At 38.9% G+C, this 17,442-nt stretch overlaps 2 protein-coding genes across 2 annotated transcripts in view; both read left to right on the top strand.

The window, feature by feature from the left end:
* ccdc169 (coiled-coil domain containing 169) overlaps positions 1 to 6,190 on the top strand; it is an 8,228-nt gene extending 2,038 nt beyond the window's left edge. Inside the window, exons 4-8 of the mRNA XM_037688301.1 lie at positions 2,050 to 2,090; positions 2,823 to 2,921; positions 3,419 to 3,472; positions 3,830 to 3,906; positions 5,992 to 6,190. Coding sequence (XP_037544229.1) covers positions 2,050 to 2,090; positions 2,823 to 2,921; positions 3,419 to 3,472; positions 3,830 to 3,906; positions 5,992 to 6,190 — 470 coding nt within the window. The remainder of the gene's footprint in view (positions 1 to 2,049; positions 2,091 to 2,822; positions 2,922 to 3,418; positions 3,473 to 3,829; positions 3,907 to 5,991) is intronic.
* A 4,902-nt stretch (positions 6,191 to 11,092) lies between these two features.
* Positions 11,093 to 17,442, top strand: part of LOC119420549 (serine/threonine-protein kinase DCLK1) — a 69,209-nt gene continuing 62,859 nt past the window's right edge. The window contains exons 1-3 of the mRNA XM_037687958.1: positions 11,093 to 11,194; positions 11,644 to 12,045; positions 12,886 to 13,226. Coding sequence (XP_037543886.1) covers positions 11,182 to 11,194; positions 11,644 to 12,045; positions 12,886 to 13,226 — 756 coding nt within the window. The 5' untranslated portion in view covers positions 11,093 to 11,181. The remainder of the gene's footprint in view (positions 11,195 to 11,643; positions 12,046 to 12,885; positions 13,227 to 17,442) is intronic.

Below are 17,442 nucleotides of genomic sequence, written 5' to 3' on the forward strand. Positions count from 1 at the left end.
ATATATATATATATATAGTGAGGAAAATAAGTATTTGAACACCCTGCGACTTTGCACGTTCTCCCACTTTCAAATCACGGAGGGGTCTGAATCTTTCATCTCGGGTGCATGTCCACTGTGAGAGGCATAATCTAAAAAAAAAAATCCGGAAATCACAATGTATGATTTTTTAATAATTTGTGTGTTACTGCTGAAAATAAGTATTTGAACACCTGTGAAAATTAATGTTAATATTTGGTACAGTATCTTTGTTTGCAGTGACAGAGGTCAAAGGTTCCCTGTAGTGTTTCACCAGGTGTGCACACACTGCAGCAGAGATTTTGGGCCATTCCTCCACACACATCTTCTCTAGATCAACCAGGTTTCTAGGCTGTCACTGAGAAACAGAGTTTGAGCTCCCTCCAAATATTTTCTATAGGGTTTAGGTCTGGAGACTGGTTAGGCCACTCCAGAACCTTGAAATGCTTCTTACGGAGCCACTCCTTGGTTCTCCTGGCTGTGTGCTTTGGGTCATTGTCATGTTGGAAGACCCAGCCATGACTCATCTTCAATGCTCTAACTGAGGGGAGGAGGTTGTTCCCCAAAATCTCTCACTACATGGCCCCGGTCATCCTCTCCTTAATACAGTGCAGTCGTCCTGTCTCTTGTGCAGAAAAACACCCCCAAAGCATGATGCTTCCACCCCCATGCTTCACAGTAGGGATGGTGTTTTTGGGATGGTACTCATCATTCTTCGTCCTCCAAACACAGCGAGTGGAATTCAGACCAAAAAGTTCTATTTTTGTCTCATCTGACCACAGAACTTTCTCCCATGACTCCTCTGGATCATTCAAATGGTCATGGACAAACTTAAGACGGGCCTGGACGTGTGCTGATTTAACCAGGGGAACCTTCCGTGCCATGCATGATTTTAAACTATGACGTCTTAGTTTATTACCCACAGTAACCTTGGAAACAGTGGTGCCAGCTCTCTTCAGGTCATTGACCAGCTCCTCCCGTGTAGTTCTGGGCTGATTCCTCACCTTTCTTAGGATCATCGATACACCACGAGGTGAGATCTTGCATGGAGCCCCAGTCCGAGGGAGATCGACAGTCATGTTTAGATTCTTCCATTTTCTAATAATTGCTCCAACAGTTGATCTTTTTTCACCAAGCTGCTTGGCAATTGCCCCGTAGCCCTTTCCAGCCTTGTGGAGGTCTACAATTTTGTCTCTGGTGTCTTTGGACAGCTCTTTGGTCTTAGCCATGTTAGTAGTTGGAGTCTTACTGATTGTGTGGGGTGGACAGGTGTCTTTATGCAGCTACCGACCTCAAACAGGTGCTTCTAATTTAGAATAATAAGTGGAGTGGAGGTGGACGTTATAGAGGAGGACTAACAGGTCTTTGAGGGCCAGAACTGTTGCTGATTGGCAGGTGTTCAAATACTTATTTGCAGCAGTAACACACAAATAAATTATTTAAAAATCATACATTGTGATTTCCGGATTTTTCTTTTAGATTATGTCTCTCACAGTGGACATGCACCTAAGATAAAAAATTCAGACCCCTCCATGATTTCTAAGTGGGAGAACTTGCAAAGTCGCAGGGTGTTCAAATACTTATTTTCCTCACTGTATACATATATATATATATATATATATATGTAGGTATGTATGTATGCATGTATGTGTGTATGCATGTATGCATGCATGTATGCATGTATGCAGGTATGCAGGTAGGTAGGTAGGTAGGTAGGTATGTATGTATGTAGGTATGTATGTTGGTATGTATGTATGTAGGTATGTATGTAGGTATGTAGGTAGGTAGGTAGGTAGGTCGGTCTGTGTATATACTCACACATAATGCACATGCTCCGCAATAAGTCATTGCAGTATTTAATGTTATTCTAGGCTCCTTCAAAATCCTTAAACACTTTTATTTCACCTGTACTAATGAGGAAAACATTTTAATTTGAAAGAAAAAACAACATAGCCATATTTTAAGATCTTTTCAAGCTTTTTTTGTTTGTAATTAAATCACATTTCTCACTGTTCCTTGTTTTTCTAACAGATCGACTGGCTTTTATCCGAATGTATGATGACATGGCAGTTGTAAGTACATATGTTTTAATATTTTTTAAGCTTCCTTGATTTATTTATTTGTACATTACTTCCATTTTTTTTGCCATTTTTTAAAGGAGGAAAACAGAAGCACACACACACCAGCAGGGGGAGCTATAGAGACACAACAACTGAAAGGATTGTGCTACCAGCCATTCTGGGCTGTACAAACCAGAGTTTAATCACACCACTGTAATCACAGGATTATGAACCATGAGAGAGTAATGCACACTAATTAGAATGCTTTAACACACATACACACAAATACTCTATGTACAACATTGAAGTGTTGCACAATAAAGTATAAAAGTGTTTGTGCAGAGCTAACAGATGCTCATTAGTCTATGTAAGAAGTGACTTTGAGGTGTGCAGACAAACAGTGCGTGTGCGTATGCGACAGGCATATATATTATCAATAAATGACACAAGAACAACAAGAAGAAGACTACTCCAAACCCTCCCAAAATCACCGTTTTATTAGTCTGCTCTGTGCTGTCTTACATAGCCTCAACACGTCAAAGCACTTATGTGTTCATGTAGTTGGTGAATAATTTGAGTCTAATCTGCTTTTGTATTCCTGTTTTCAGCATTAAATGTAAATGTCCACTTACTCCCTAATCCTTTTATATTGCACAATGTAATACAAATTAGCATTTAATTACTCTCAAGCAGAATGACACTCTGACATGGTATTTTGTAAATAATAACATCTATTTGCTACAGGAAACACTTAAACAACATTTAAAGCTCCTGACTGAGGAGAGGTCTGACCTCCAGAGTCAACTAATGGACTGTCACCTACAAATCGAGCAGGAGGGAAAGGTTTGAGTCCCAGCTTTGTCTTTATGCAGTGAGGAAACTACATATGTAAAGGTCACAGAATGTTAGAGAAGTAGATCCATCCCCCTCCCTACCCACCTTCAAAAAAGGAATAGTTATATTAGTAGCAAAAAATAGCATAATTAACTATGGATTATAAAAGATTTTGCTAAAAGTTTTGTTGTACATTCTTTAGTTTTTAAGCATTGTTGCAAAAACTGTTCTTAATCTTCATGTTGCCGGGTGCAAGCATGCTTGTAGTGATTTGGTTCTTTGTTTATTGTTCTGCTCAGCAGACTGGGAGATATTAGTTAAATAAAGGTTTACCCCCACAGTATGTGCAACCAGTAATCCCTAATCTCTTGCCTAATTAACACTAATGGCTTCTTGAATTCACACCAAACAAATACCAAGCTTTGCATTTATCAAAGGATAAATACGACAAGTTTGATGGATGCAAACAAGTGAGATCTGGGTTTTCTATTTCTTTTATTCATCAGGCGTTCCATAAGACCAACGATGAGAGGCGGGCATATCTCACAGAAATTGTTAAGGTGAGCATTCACAGATGCTTCTCACTCAGTCCAATTACAAAACAGTATATGTGTGCAAAATCAGACCTGCAAATTGATAATGTAAAGACAACACTATGGCTCTTCAACAGGCCTTGGCATGATTTCTCATTCATTCTCCTGTTACACAATAATGGGGTCTTAAAAAATATGTTTATGTTGTTTCAAAACTAATTCAAGCAGACCTTAAACTTTTATTCTGTCTTATTTTACAGACAATTTCTTAGATTTGAATTAGCATATTTCAGCATTTTTCTTCCTGGTGGGAAATAATAAATCTTATGTAAGATTTGTAAATGATACATTCTTAATATGTTTTGCTTTTAAATGCCATGTCAGCTGTCTTCCACCAACGAGACTCAAAGAAGTCAATATTCCAGTCATCGACAGAGAGCGCCAGGGAGCAAACAGATCAGGTTTGTGAGCCACAACACGACTACAGAACAAAATATGAAATGTGCAATGACGAGCTGCATTTTTGTGACCACACAGTCAGTAGTTTTAAAATAATTTAGGCCACTGACCAATGCTGTAGTATTCCAGAACACCAGGTGAATAAAATATGTTTTATTGTGTGAATGTTTATGAAGCATGCACAGTATTGTGATCCATTTTTCTTCCGTACGTTTTTCGGCACAATTCTCTTCCCACAGTTTTGTGCTATTTCAACTAATCATGTATCAAAGCGTTCAGTTCTTTCAGGACAATCCTGCTATGATTTTTGGGATTGGTGCAACTTTAGCTTTTTGAAATATTTAGCCTTTTCTGCCATTTTTTTTCCCTCATAGAAAATGAATTGAGTTCATTTTACATCCTTCAAACCTTGAGATCTGTTTACAACCTTTTACTGCTCCTTTCACATTTTGTTCTGGTTCAGCTTATTTCAGCTTCCTTGTGCAAATTTAAATATTTTTCAGCTACTTTCAGCTAATTTCAGCTGTTTTAGTTTCCTTTCATATTCTTTCTTCTAATTAAAACATTTTTGTGCTTCTTCTAACTTCTTTCAGCTAATTTCAGCTTGTTATGCTCCTTTTAGCTTATGTTTGCAAGTTTAAGCTTTTTCTGCTATTTCAGCTACTATTTCACTGTTTTATGCTAATTTTATCTTTTTCTGCTAATTCCACATTTTTGCACCTAATTCAGCAAAAATGTGCTCTCAACTTACTTCTGGTAATTTAAGCTTCTTTCAGCTTTTTAGCTACTTTTCAGCTGTTTTTTTTTTTCTCTCTTTTTTTGTCAATTTCACCTTTTTTCAGTTACTTTCTCCTTTTTGTGCTCATTTCTGTTTTTTTCAGCTTAATTGGGCAAACGTGTTCTTTCTGCTTTCTTCTACTTATTTAAGCTTAGTGTACATTTTCAGCTAGGTTTTTAGCTTTTTTTTTTATTAGCTAATTTCAACAGTTTTCAGATTTATTCAAGTTTTTCATGGTAATTTCTGCTACTTTCAGCTTAATTAACTCCTTTATGATAAGTTCAGCTTGTTATGCTCCTTTCGGCTTTTATCTGCTAGTTTCAGCTTTTTCTGCTATTTCAGCTACTCTTTAGCAGTTTTTATGCTAATTTTAAACTTTTCAGCTATTTCCACTTTTTTATTTTTTATTTTTTATTTTTTTAGCTTTTCAGCTCTTTCCACTTCCTTCTGGTAATTAAAGCTTTTATCTGCCTTTTCAACTACGTTTCAGCTTTTTTAAGCTAATTTCTTAATTTTTGTGCTAATTTTGTGCTAATTTTTACCTAGTTCAGCAAATATGTTTTCTTTCTGCTTTCTTCTGCTAATTAAGTTGGAGTCAAAGATACACCACATGTGGTAAATGATGTGGGACGAAACTATGTACACAGACACACACATGTAATTACAGCTTGTTCTTTCATTTCAGCTACAATTCAGCATGTCATTAAGCTAATTTGAGCTGTTTTTCAGCAAGTGCTTCCACAATAAACATTCACTCTGCATTTTCACAGGAAATGCTATTTCTCTAGCTCTCTGTTGATGCAGGAATGAAACACACTTGATGGTTTGAACGAGATGTTTCTCTTTTGCAACTGTGGGCTACTGACCACACTGTGAAAGAACATGTTTATGAGTTATTGTGGAAATTGATTCCTGTCAAAGCTCTTTAAGAATCAAATATTAAAAACAAACAAACAAAAAAAAAAAAAACAACAACTGAACTTCTATTCTATAGTTCAACATTTTGCTTTCCATCCAGAGAGCTTTCTCAGTTCAAAACGAAGGTCAGAAAGCTTCATGGATGAGAAGCGAAGCTACAGAAACAGAGGTTCAGTTGTTTTTCCTTGATTTTTTTTGTCCTGGATGACCGAATCTAAACCTGCAAACAGATCTAACTCTATTCAAAGGGTTTTATGTATTAGAAAATGCAGAGAAATAAACTATGAAACTAACAAATAGATAAGCATTTGTATTTTTTCTAGTGATTTTTCTAGTGATATCAAGTGTTCATTCATACTCCATTATTTCTCTGTTTTCTTTTGACACATAGAGGGAAGCAGACCTGTCGAAAGATACAGGTTGACGCTAACAAAACAAAAGAAGGAGAAGAAGGATTAGGAAAGTGTGTGAATGAAGGAGGAAGAGGAGGAGGAGGTGGGGGTGATTCATCAACCGAGAGAAGAGTGGAGAGGAAATTCCAAAAAGAAAGCAGGTTACCTACTCTTAAGCAGTACGAGAAACATCTTTGAAAGAAAAGGGCAAAGTTGTTGGATTACGTGTTTTTCTGCTCTATTATTCTTTTGTTCACAATTCTCAATGGCTGATCACAGTATAACGCAAACAATTCAGTCTATTTAGATATCTGTCACATTGTATGTCAAATACACTACTACAATATTCTCGCTTATTTGCCCATTTGTTAAAATTGTATCATAAGTGTGACCATTAAAATGTGGTTATTGTAGTTTAATGTGCGGCGAGGTTAGCTGCTAATGTGTCTGATGCCTGCTAAGTTTGACATTTCTCGTGCTGCTACGTCTTTTTTAAATTTTTTACAGCGCCTCCTACGACATGTATTACGTTAGCAGCACAGCATCCACCAATCGAAGTGTGGTTCAACCACAGAGCACCCCCGTTCTTCCCACTGACCATCTTTATACATGTGGGTGTAAGAAAACTAGTATGAGATGAAGCTGTGATCTGAAAAACTGCCAAAAACACCAGTTCAGCGTCTGTGAAGAAAGTCGAGCATTGCTTCAGTTCTTGACAGCCTTGCTGGCAGACCTAATCCTAAAACTAAAAAAAGAAAAATTGTTTTGTTTTATTCCATTTAGTTAGACCTTTTATTTACATTTTCATGCATAAAACACAGTTCTTCCATATATTTTAAGTATTGTCTCTTTGACCCCGAAGAGAAAACATCCTATATGTGCCAAATAATTTTCATCTTTTACATTGGCAATATATTTCGCAGACTTTGAGTGATTATAGCAAACTGCAAATGGATGAACAATGTTTGTTTTTTCTTTCGGAGAGCAGAGTCTCATTAGAGCTCAGTCACAGTTTTTGTTTAGTGTTCTGCTTGTGGCCGTCAGACTCATTAGCATTAAATTCAACCATTATAGATGATGGTTTTAGCTGCTAGCAAATGATTCCAAGGTTTTCAGATTGTTGCACTCCTTGCTCTGAGTGATCTTTGGACTTGAATTTGCTCTGGATGCTTGTACAATCTGCCTGACTAAAAACACTACAGATTCCAAACACTTTGTGTAGCATTTTCTTGCCTAAAGAGGATTAATACTGCAACTATGTGTCCCAAGTTCTCAAAGATCTCTGTTGTTTATGTGTGCATTTGTTGTTTATGCCATACTGGCCTTGTGCAAATATGTAAATATCAGACTTTAATAATTCGCCATTCTTTAGATAATGCATGACTTACACTCACTTGATTTTCATCTCAATGATGTTAACAGGATGACTAAATAATCCTAACATCTGACTCTAAATTCACTTTCAGATTAACATACATTCTTAAAGCTTTTACTTTTGTTTCTCGTGTATTATTGAAAATCTCCATCAATAAATAATGAGTCCAACATTTTTCAGTCGAGTCATCTCGACAGTTTCTTTTTTTTTTGTGCTGAAATGTTTCACCTTCGATCCGGAAGGCTTCATCAGTCAAGGAAACACACAACACAAAACTGATTCTTCCCCCAACAGCTTACTCCAAAGTGGAACAAACCAGTTATGTTGGTGCTAAGATGGTCTCTTTGGCATGCCCCCTCCTCCATTGCCGGCCCTCTTTCTCATCGACAGTCATGTCAAACTGGTTCAAAACAACAAAGTCCATGCTGTCCAGATGCCCTGACTGAAAAATGTTGGATTGTGTACCTGGATTATTAAGCATGGACTTTGTTGTTAATAAATAATGAGATTTTTTTCTTCTGATTTGTTCATTTGAGCTTCTGTTGTCAACTTTTTGAACTTGTGTGAAGATTACATGTTTTAGAACATGTCAATGTTGAAATATACAGTAAATTCATAAATATTTAATCTGTGCCACAGTATTCTGAGTTGAACGTCAAGTTCTCTGTTGGACGGTTCTTCCAGCATTATTGATTTTTGGTTCATTGAGTGAACAAACTCAAAATATTTCTGTAAGACTAAAAATTCAAAGTTTATACCCTGCTATTCTCCTATAGGGAAGGGAATTTGTTATTCAATGTTTTGATATGATTGATATGTACAATCCTGAATGGGTTTGTCTTAGATTAATGGCCTAATTTGAAGATAGCATTGCCCTGTACCTTTGACAAGGTGAGCACACAACTTGCCCTTTTTCTATTTCATGGACAAGCTTTATTTAATGCAGCTGGTTTCTGTCTATAAACCATTCAGCCCTGAAGTAACCACAAAGGTTTTTTTTTTCTGAAGGTGAAACACAACCACAAACCACTGCAGTAACCATGAAATATAAGGAATTAGCTTTTCTATGCTTAACACGTGACAGCTGCAAACCGTATAATGTCGAGCCTACAAGAAAAAGAGCACAGAAGCAACACTGAGAACACTGAGACTTCTTTGCAAGTATTCAAATGTGAATTTTATTATTAGCCCTTTGCACCAGTTTTCTTATAGACATGGCACACTGTGTTGTGGGGTCTTAAAGATGTAACATGAACAACATTCATGACAACAAACAAAGCATCAGTTGACAGTTTGTGTAAGAATATATGTCTGCTTTGTTTTCCTTTTCAAATCAAATAAATCCAACAATTTGCTGGTCTGAGCTGAAGCTTTGCATTAGAGAGGTGTAGTACGCTAAATTAGTATTTTACTAGTATTTTCAGCATCCAAGACTCGGAGTAGAAATGGGTATTATTTTAAGGAATGATACTGCGTCAAACTAACACATGCGGTCATGCAGAAATCCCCATAAACTATGATGTTTGCAGATGACATTGCAGGGAACAGGTGGAAGAGAACTTGGAGAGGTGGACGTTTGCATTTGAAAGAAGAGGAATAAAAGTCAGCCGTAGTAGGACAGAGTACTTGTGTGAATGAGAGGGAGGCCAGTGGAACAGTGACGCTGTACAAGGAGCAGAGGGCACAAAGGTGCAGGACTTCAAGTACTTGGTGTCCACTGTCCAGGACAATGGGGAGTGTGGTGAAGATGTGAAAAAGAGAGTCAAGACAGGATGAAGTGGATGGAGAAAAGTTTCAGGTGCGATTGGACACAAGTGCAGCAAAGGTCAAAGAAAAGTTTACAAGACAGTTGTAAGACCATGTGTAATATGGTCTGGAGACCGTGACAAAAAGACGGGAGAAAGAACTGGAAGTAGCAGAAATGAAGATGTTCAGGTTCTCCTTAGGAGTGACAAGGATGGATAAGATTAGGAATGAGGTCATCAGAGGTACAGCACAGGTTGAACAACCGGGAGATAAAGTTAGAGAGAACAGACTGAGATGGTTTGGACATGTCCAGCGAAGGGACAGTGGGTATACTGGTAGAAGGATTTTAGAAATGCAGCTGCCAGGAAAAAGACAGGGGAGATATATGGATGCAGTTAGAGAGGACATGGAGGTAGCTGGAGTGAGGACAGAGGATGCAGAGGACAGAGATGGAGGAGGATGACTCACTGTAGAGCCCTCTGAAGAGGAAAAAGCCAAAAGACACCGATTCAAACATAATTTCTGAGTTTTTCTTTGAGAGAAATGGATCAAAACCTCATAAAATAAATTATTTGGATGACAAATCTAAGAAATTATCTTATTTCATTAGTATGAATGCATTTTCTAAAACACAAATTTATTTTTTATTTATTTTTTTACCTTTTTTAACTCTGGAAAAATTGGTTAAGATGTTTGACGAGCATGTGTGCTCTCATGCACACGTAAAAATACCTGATTTGACGTTAAAATTCTTCATTACATAGTAACACAAAGATTATCACACCCTGTCCTTGTCTTCCACGTCTTTGGCCCTCATTTTAGGACAGTCTCCTCCATATGTGTCCTGCTTCTTCAGGATTAATTTAGACTGGAGCACCTTGTCAGCCCTCAGTTTGTGGCGCTCAGTCCCTGTGTGTCCCCAAATAGAAAACTCTGTGTGGGGAGCAGAAAAAAACCCATGATGCATTTAAACATAATGGCATAAAAGCTGCCATAAACCTAATCACCTACAGTGTTCTTGAAAATAAATGAATGCTTGGTGACTTGCTGTATGAACTTATAAAGAGAAGTGAGAGATTTTCTGTAAACTTTTTAATGCTGAGATCATCTGTAATAGGTTTTTAAACATAAGACGGGCTGAAACTTTCACCATCAGTTGCACAGAAAAATTATGAGCTGCTGATCAGGGATCAAGGACATTGTGAAAGTGGTCGTCTTAGGGGGCCAAGATGTGGGTCAGTTATCTCATCGTGCTCGGAGAGCGTATTTAAGGACATTGTGTCAGCAAATATAGGAAGAAATATGCTAGAAGACACATGTCCTCTTTATCTCTCAGCAATCTGCAGTTTTGAGAAACTATGGATCTTTGTGTTGGACATTAATACACACAATCATATTTTTTGCACATTTGGGTTTGTGTAGCTACATAAAACAACAGCCATACTTGATTGTGATGGTTATAAAACAGTGGTTATATGAAACCTTGTGATTTTTTTTTTTTAGACAAGTTGTTTTAAGAAATCATCCATCCAAACTGAGACCCTTACCTAAACTTCCCACGGAACAGCACTAAACATCTGAACTGTCCCTTTACACAAGCTCAAAGGCTTTGTAGGTTTTACCTCAGTAAAAATGTCTGTTTGTGGGGGGCGTGCGCGCGTGTCAGCTGGCTCGTGTCCTCGGGGCTGGGAGGGTGCAGAACCAGTAGGCAGCATCATCAGCACCATCCCCCCTGAAGCACGAGCGTGAAGCGTGGGTTTGCATTCATAATGAGGGGTGCTGAATGAAAAATCACGAGAGTGACGTGGAGGAGGAGGAGGAGGAGGATGGGAGGGTAAAGCAGCTGCTACCCAGTCAATTTCCAGTCCAGCCACTGCCTCTTGATTACACACACAGCTTGGTGTTTGGTGGTGGAGTAATTGGACAACAAAGGGACGCACAGAGAGGACGGGGCTCTGACTGCAGGACACAGATCATCTGAACTGCGACAAGCTCAGTGAACTTCTGCTTTCTTCCACATCTGGAAACACATCAGTTCAAGCTGGAGGTGACTGTCACAGAGGCGTTGATGGCTCGCGTGGGTAAGCCTGTCACGCATCATCTCATGTGAAACTGATGGATCTTAGACTTAAATGATACTTTACTGGTAAGATTTCTAAGTAATTGTTTTGTAAAGAATGTGTAATGATGAATACTGTGGGATTAGTGAGATATTTGGGCGAGGGTTGATGCATCTTCTCATCGATAATGGCTTCAGTGATCAGGTTAGATGAGTTCGTGACTGTCGCTCCTCCTCATCCATCTGCGCTCCAAACCGGCGCGCCCTGCGCGTCACGACGCGCACGGAGCTACAGTCCACCTCCCGGCTTATCAGCATTTAATCTGTCATTAGGGGGTTATTTTAAGACGGCGCTCCAGCCTCAGACACCGGCTGGCTACTTCATCAGCCTCCCCTGACTCGGTTCACTCCTCTTAGTTTTTGTTGACCAAACTTTTCACCGTCCCTGCTTTTGTTTGTTGTCTCCGGCAGACAGCACAGCTGTCCTCGTGAGCCTCGGCAGCGACATCACCATGGAGATGGAACATTTCGATGAGCGGGACAAAGGTCAGAGGCACGGCCGCTCCAACGCCAAAGTGAACGGGGTGCCAAGTCCCACGCACAGCGCCCACTGCAGTCTTTATCGGATCCGGACCCTGAAGACCCTGACCGCGGAGAAGAGGGCCAAGAAGGTCCGGTTCTACCGCAACGGGGACCGGTACTTCAACGGGATCGTGTACGCTGTCTCCGCGGACAGGTTCCGGACCTTCGACGCCCTGCTGGCGGACCTGACCCGCTCACTGTCCGACAACGTCAACTTGCCCCAGGGGGTCCGAACCATCTACACCCTGGATGGTTCCAAGAAGATCACCAGCATTGATCAGCTGGTGGAAGGTAATTTAAACAGCAAGGCTGCAACAAAAATGTTTTGCCTTTTGGAAGTTTTTAGGACAGTTATAGGCTCAATCCTTATAAATGTGAACTAGTGATCTCAGACACTGGTACCTCTGCCCCTCTCCTGTAGGTATATGGTAGAAACTTTATAACCTACAGTCCTTGGCTATTGAGGTGGTCATTGCAAACTACAAAATCAAATCTAAAATCTGGTGAGTGGTGCAGGATGGTGAAATTTGAAAGTTACCTCCAGTATTTTTTAGATGCGATTATGCACTTCGTTCAATGAAGCACACAACTGAATCCTCCGTAAACCAAATAAAAGCATGAGCTACCCACATCAGGCTGGTTGTCTTTGTGAGTATACAAATATGGTGGAATTGGACAAGCATAGGATGTTGAAGAAGATGTTTAGGTGGAAATACAAGCTTAAATCTGCTGCTAACTGCAAAAGACAAGAGAAAGATTGAGTAAGGCAACTGTCAAGATTAAATATTGGGGATCAAGAAGAATTGTGGAGAGTGATAGAGAGAGAGAGAGCTTGTCATTCAAACAGTTGACAAGACAATAAAGCTGGCAGTCCCAACTGAGGAGTTTTAGGACCATTGTTGGATAAAAACACTCAATTCCATTTGTAGATGCCCATATGACCAGCTACTGGCCATATGGGCAAGCAGATGAATCTTTTGTTTCAACGTAGATTAGCTTTGTCTTGATTGGTATTACAGTTCATTCCTGTGTCATTACATCATGCAAAGTCTTAAGTCCTAATATTTGCTATTCTAAATGTTTCTCTGTAACCCTTCCTTTGGTTTTGACTCCTCTACTATCTTCTAATAGGCGAAAGCTACATCTGCAGCTCAATCGAAGCATTCAAAAAGCTGGATTACACAAAAAACGCGAACCCCAACTGGTCGGTGAATGTCAAGGCCTCATCCCGAAGCCCTCTGACCCTGAACAGCACCAAGCCCGGTGCCCTGGAGGGACGCGAAATCAAGAACTTCATCCGTCCAAAGCTCGTGACAGTGGTGCGGAGTGGAGTGAAGCCTCGTAAAGCTGTGAGGATCCTGCTGAACAAGAAAACAGCCCACTCCTACGAACAGGTCCTTACCGACATCACCGATGCCATCAAGCTGGACTCTGGGGTGGTGAAGAAGATTTACACGCTTGAAGGCAAACTGGTGAGAAATTTTAGCACTGTTCACAGATGAATGGGTTTGATTAGATGATGAGAATAAAAAGAAAACTCACATAAAGTCTCTCTCGAAAATGTATCATACAAGTCTAGGATTTTATTTTGCTTATAGACTAATGATAACGATATTTACTCTTCTAGTGTTTTGATTATTTTTTTTGGCACACAATCTTTATGAATCAGCTTGATGTGGAACATAGAGCCTTTTTTGAAAATACTCCTTGTGTTCCTTGTGCTTTAACTTTTTATAATAATAAATAACACCAAATGTGTCTGGCAAGGCTTAGCTTGCTAGGTTAGCTTGTACTAAAAATAATGAAATCATAAATAAGGGAAATAATTATTTTTTGGTCATTTTTTTTACTCAGAATCTTATAGGGCTAATAACAATTTTGTTGTCTTATTTTTCTTAGAGGGAAACCAAAGGCTTAAAATGTGTAAATATTGAATCAGCATTCTTTAATATTTTTTTCCTTTTCTGACCTTCATAAATATTTGCATCTTTGTTCACAGCCAGAGCTGTGAAAAGAGTGATGCAGAGACTTAAAGGGGTCACGAAAAGGCAAAAGTTGAAATCAATTTATGAATGGAGTCTCGCCCATGCTGCTGCGCCGTGCACCGGCCTCAGAACACAAAAACAAATCACATTTTCCTCAGAGGTCCGCCCACCTCTCCAGCTCCTACGATGCACATTTTTATCTCTGTACTGTCAGAATGAGATGCTGTAGTGTGTGGCACAGACCTGGGTTTGTGTAGCAGCTGAGTCACATCAGACGAGCCTTCTCTCAGGCACATGTAGTAGATTGTGTTATATTTTTAAGCAAAGGATGTGGCAGCATGTCAGAGTTTTATCTTGCACTGTGTTTTTCCCCCGTTTGCTTTCATGTCCCCTTCTCCTTTCACCTTTTTTTTCTTTTTTTCATTCAACTTTGATTTATACAGGCTAGTCTCATTGGGCCACGAGGACTCATTTACAAGAGAGACGTGTTCCAGACAGACCAAGGAGGGATTTATAGATGAAAATGAACCAATGTGAGAGCCTACATGCAGATAATGATGAGTACAGAGTGCAGTGAGGGGTACAGTAGTTACAACCAGTTATGAATCTTAGCGCGCCATGATAGACAGCATCCAACATCTGCAAGCAGCTGGCAGGAGCATTCATGCAAATGTCACCATAACCAATGGCCAGTAGGAAAGTAGCGGTTACAAGGTGTTTTCTGGCATTCAGAGTTAAGCAAGATCTATTTATAAAAAAGAAACCTAATTTTAATTTCAGTTTCTTTATCAAGTTTTTTTATGTGTGGTTTAAAAGAGAGATGTGCATCGACCAAAATTCCCAAGTATTTGTAAGAATCGACAAACAATAGGAACACCATGCATGGATGAGATAGGAGAAAGAGTTGATGGCACTGACTTTCTGTTGGAAAACAACATCCTTTGGTTTTATCAGCATTATAGCACCAGCTTGAGATGGAATAAGTCTGACTGAATGATATCACATGCAGACTGTAGAAGCTGGAAAACCTTGGCAACTGTGTTAGATCGGCAATAAACAACAGTGTCGTCGGTATAGAGATGCAAAGGAATCAGGTCAGAGAGAATCAGAATCAGGAATATTTTTGACCTACATTGTTTATATAAATTGATAAAAGTGTGGGACCTAAAACTGATACTTGTGGCACGCCATTTGTGACTGTTAGGTTGCTAGATGAAGTACCGTCTTTTTCATCATCTTATCTGTCTGTACTATGTGAAGCCATTGTAGTGACATAGTGTTACACTTCTCCTGATAGCAAAAATAGTGCCTTCGTTATTTTTGAAACAGATTGTGCAGGACATCTGGTGCATTCTGTCATTATGTGTTGTACAGCATGTATTCATGTTCCAAATGACCAATTTGTGACTCATGCTCATGAATTTGCTCTTTGCTCCAGGAGCATTTCATGCCATTTTTGGCAACCCTTTTCACCATCAGTCTCAGCTGTAAAGATTCACCTTCATATAACCTGTTAATTAATCTCTGTCTATTTAATGATCTGTTGTTGACTCAGCTGGAAACTGACTTTATTAGATTCCAGACGTTTAAATCACCCGATCAGGTTTTCCTGGCAAAACCTTCTGTTAGGGATTAAACTCTCACTTTTACATAACAGTTTTACTGGAGACTGCACAATAAATGCTGCTGTTGGCAAGTTCATCCCTCTGTCACCAGAAGTATGAGTGTTGTGGTGATGCTATTTTTGAAAATAGTATCGATTTGGACCAGTGGGCACGGTAACACGCTCATTGCCAAATTGGTGGGACCGGGGTCAGAGCAGAATCAATGTCTCATTTTTTCCCCTCTGATTTTTTGTTTTGTTTTGTGTGTGTGCATTGCTGTAAGTTGGAGTTTTTCATTCTTAAAGATGAATTTAAAGATAAATTATTGGTTTAGAAACTGGACAGGAAACTGTTCCAGAACTTGATTCTATGAATAATTTTTTGGAACAAGAAATAATTTAGAAAGCATCTATATTGAAAAAGAAAAGCAAGAATAAACTTACTGTTTATTTAAAAATTATCTTTGTAGAGTGACTGCATACTGCATCAGCAGCTCTTAAATATACATTTTAGATTGTCATGATTGTAATGAAGGTGTACAGTAGTAGAATTAGGATGCCTCAAAGGTAAAGTTTGTGTGTGTGCAGGTGCATGCACGTGTGTATGGATTTTTCTTTTAATTGTGTGTGGGTTTCTTGTGTTAGCTGAGCAGCGTCAGTCACTGAGCCGTCGGCAGAAGTAGGTTTCTGGGCCTGGCTGACAGTAGCTTGATTCCCAGCAGAGCTGCAAAGAAGCTTGAGCTTCTTACTTTTATTAACTCTGTAATGAGGCCAAATAAGAACTGGTTGGGTTTATATGAATGTCTTTTTGTAATTATTGTCAGAATATCAATTTTGTAACAAACTCTGATGTTCTCCATCACTGAGGGATTTGAATAGTGAATGGTTGTAGTATTTGTGATGAGTGTTTTTCTGGACTGGAAATGAACAGGCAATGCAAGTAAACCTTAATGTTTTTTGTGCAAGATATTAAAGTGGGTAGGAATTACTCTGTGTATAGAGATAATAACAATAATAATAACAAAAATTGGCTTGGCCAGGTGCAACGGCGGAATTAGGGGTTGGCCAGTGGTGTCCTTGGCCACCATTGATTAATCTTTGGCCACCCCAATTATTTGAAGAACCTATACTTTTAATCAATATAAAAACAGAAAGCATAGTTTCCTCAATTTATAGGTGTGGATATATATATATATATATTTTTTTTCCTTTTCTTTTATATATTTATTTATTTATTTATATTTGACTTGGCAACCCAATTTTTGATCAGTACGTTACTTTTGCCTAGATGTAGCCAAACACCAAATTGGAAGTTGGTACCTCACTTATTTTTCTAGTTGTCATGCTCAGAACATGCATGAACAGATGAAAGGTATTTCCAATCCCCCCCCCCCCCCCCCCCACACACACACACACTTTGCTCTGTGACGGGGGATGTAAACAATTGTGTTAATGAGAGCAAAACCAGATATTGTAGTTGTCATATTTGTCAGCAGTTGTAGTTTAATTATGTACAAATAATTTTCTGTAACTCTTAATACACAATAATCTCAAGTGAAATTTCAAACCAGGTTTTCAGTGGCTCAGAGTGTGAAGAAGTTTGTTGTTAGTAACAGCAGCACCATTTTTCTTAAAAAGCATCAAAATTGAGAAACTAAGCCTTCAGTTGGACTTTTCAGATGTATTGGACTGGGAGTACGAGTAAAATAAAAACACATTTTTATCTTACCTGTTGTAGTTAACTCTTTGAACAGCCACAGTTTGAAGAAATAATTTATTTCTGACCATAAAATGGAATGAACAGCCAGTCAGAGTGCTGCCAAGATCAAAAAGGATTGCAACCATCTTAAAACAACTCCAGTCCCCAAGAAATGTATAGTTATTTATGCAAACATTGTTTTACGCCTTTATATTGCTGCCAGTTTTGCATTACAATAGTCCTTTGTTTGCCACAAGTGTTTGGGACCACGCCACCCCGCGATAAGTGAAAAACCATGAAGTATGGATATTGTAGTCCAAGTTCAAGTTCAAGTACCGGGTAATCTTTATTGTCATTATCATCTCATGTGGTACATGAGATGGAACAAAATTATGTACACA

Source organism: Nematolebias whitei, chromosome 14 (assembly GCF_014905685.2).
Source record: "Nematolebias whitei isolate Nwh7 chromosome 14, NemWhi1, whole genome shotgun sequence".
In the NCBI taxonomy this organism is placed as follows: Eukaryota; Metazoa; Chordata; class Actinopteri; order Cyprinodontiformes; family Rivulidae; genus Nematolebias; species Nematolebias whitei.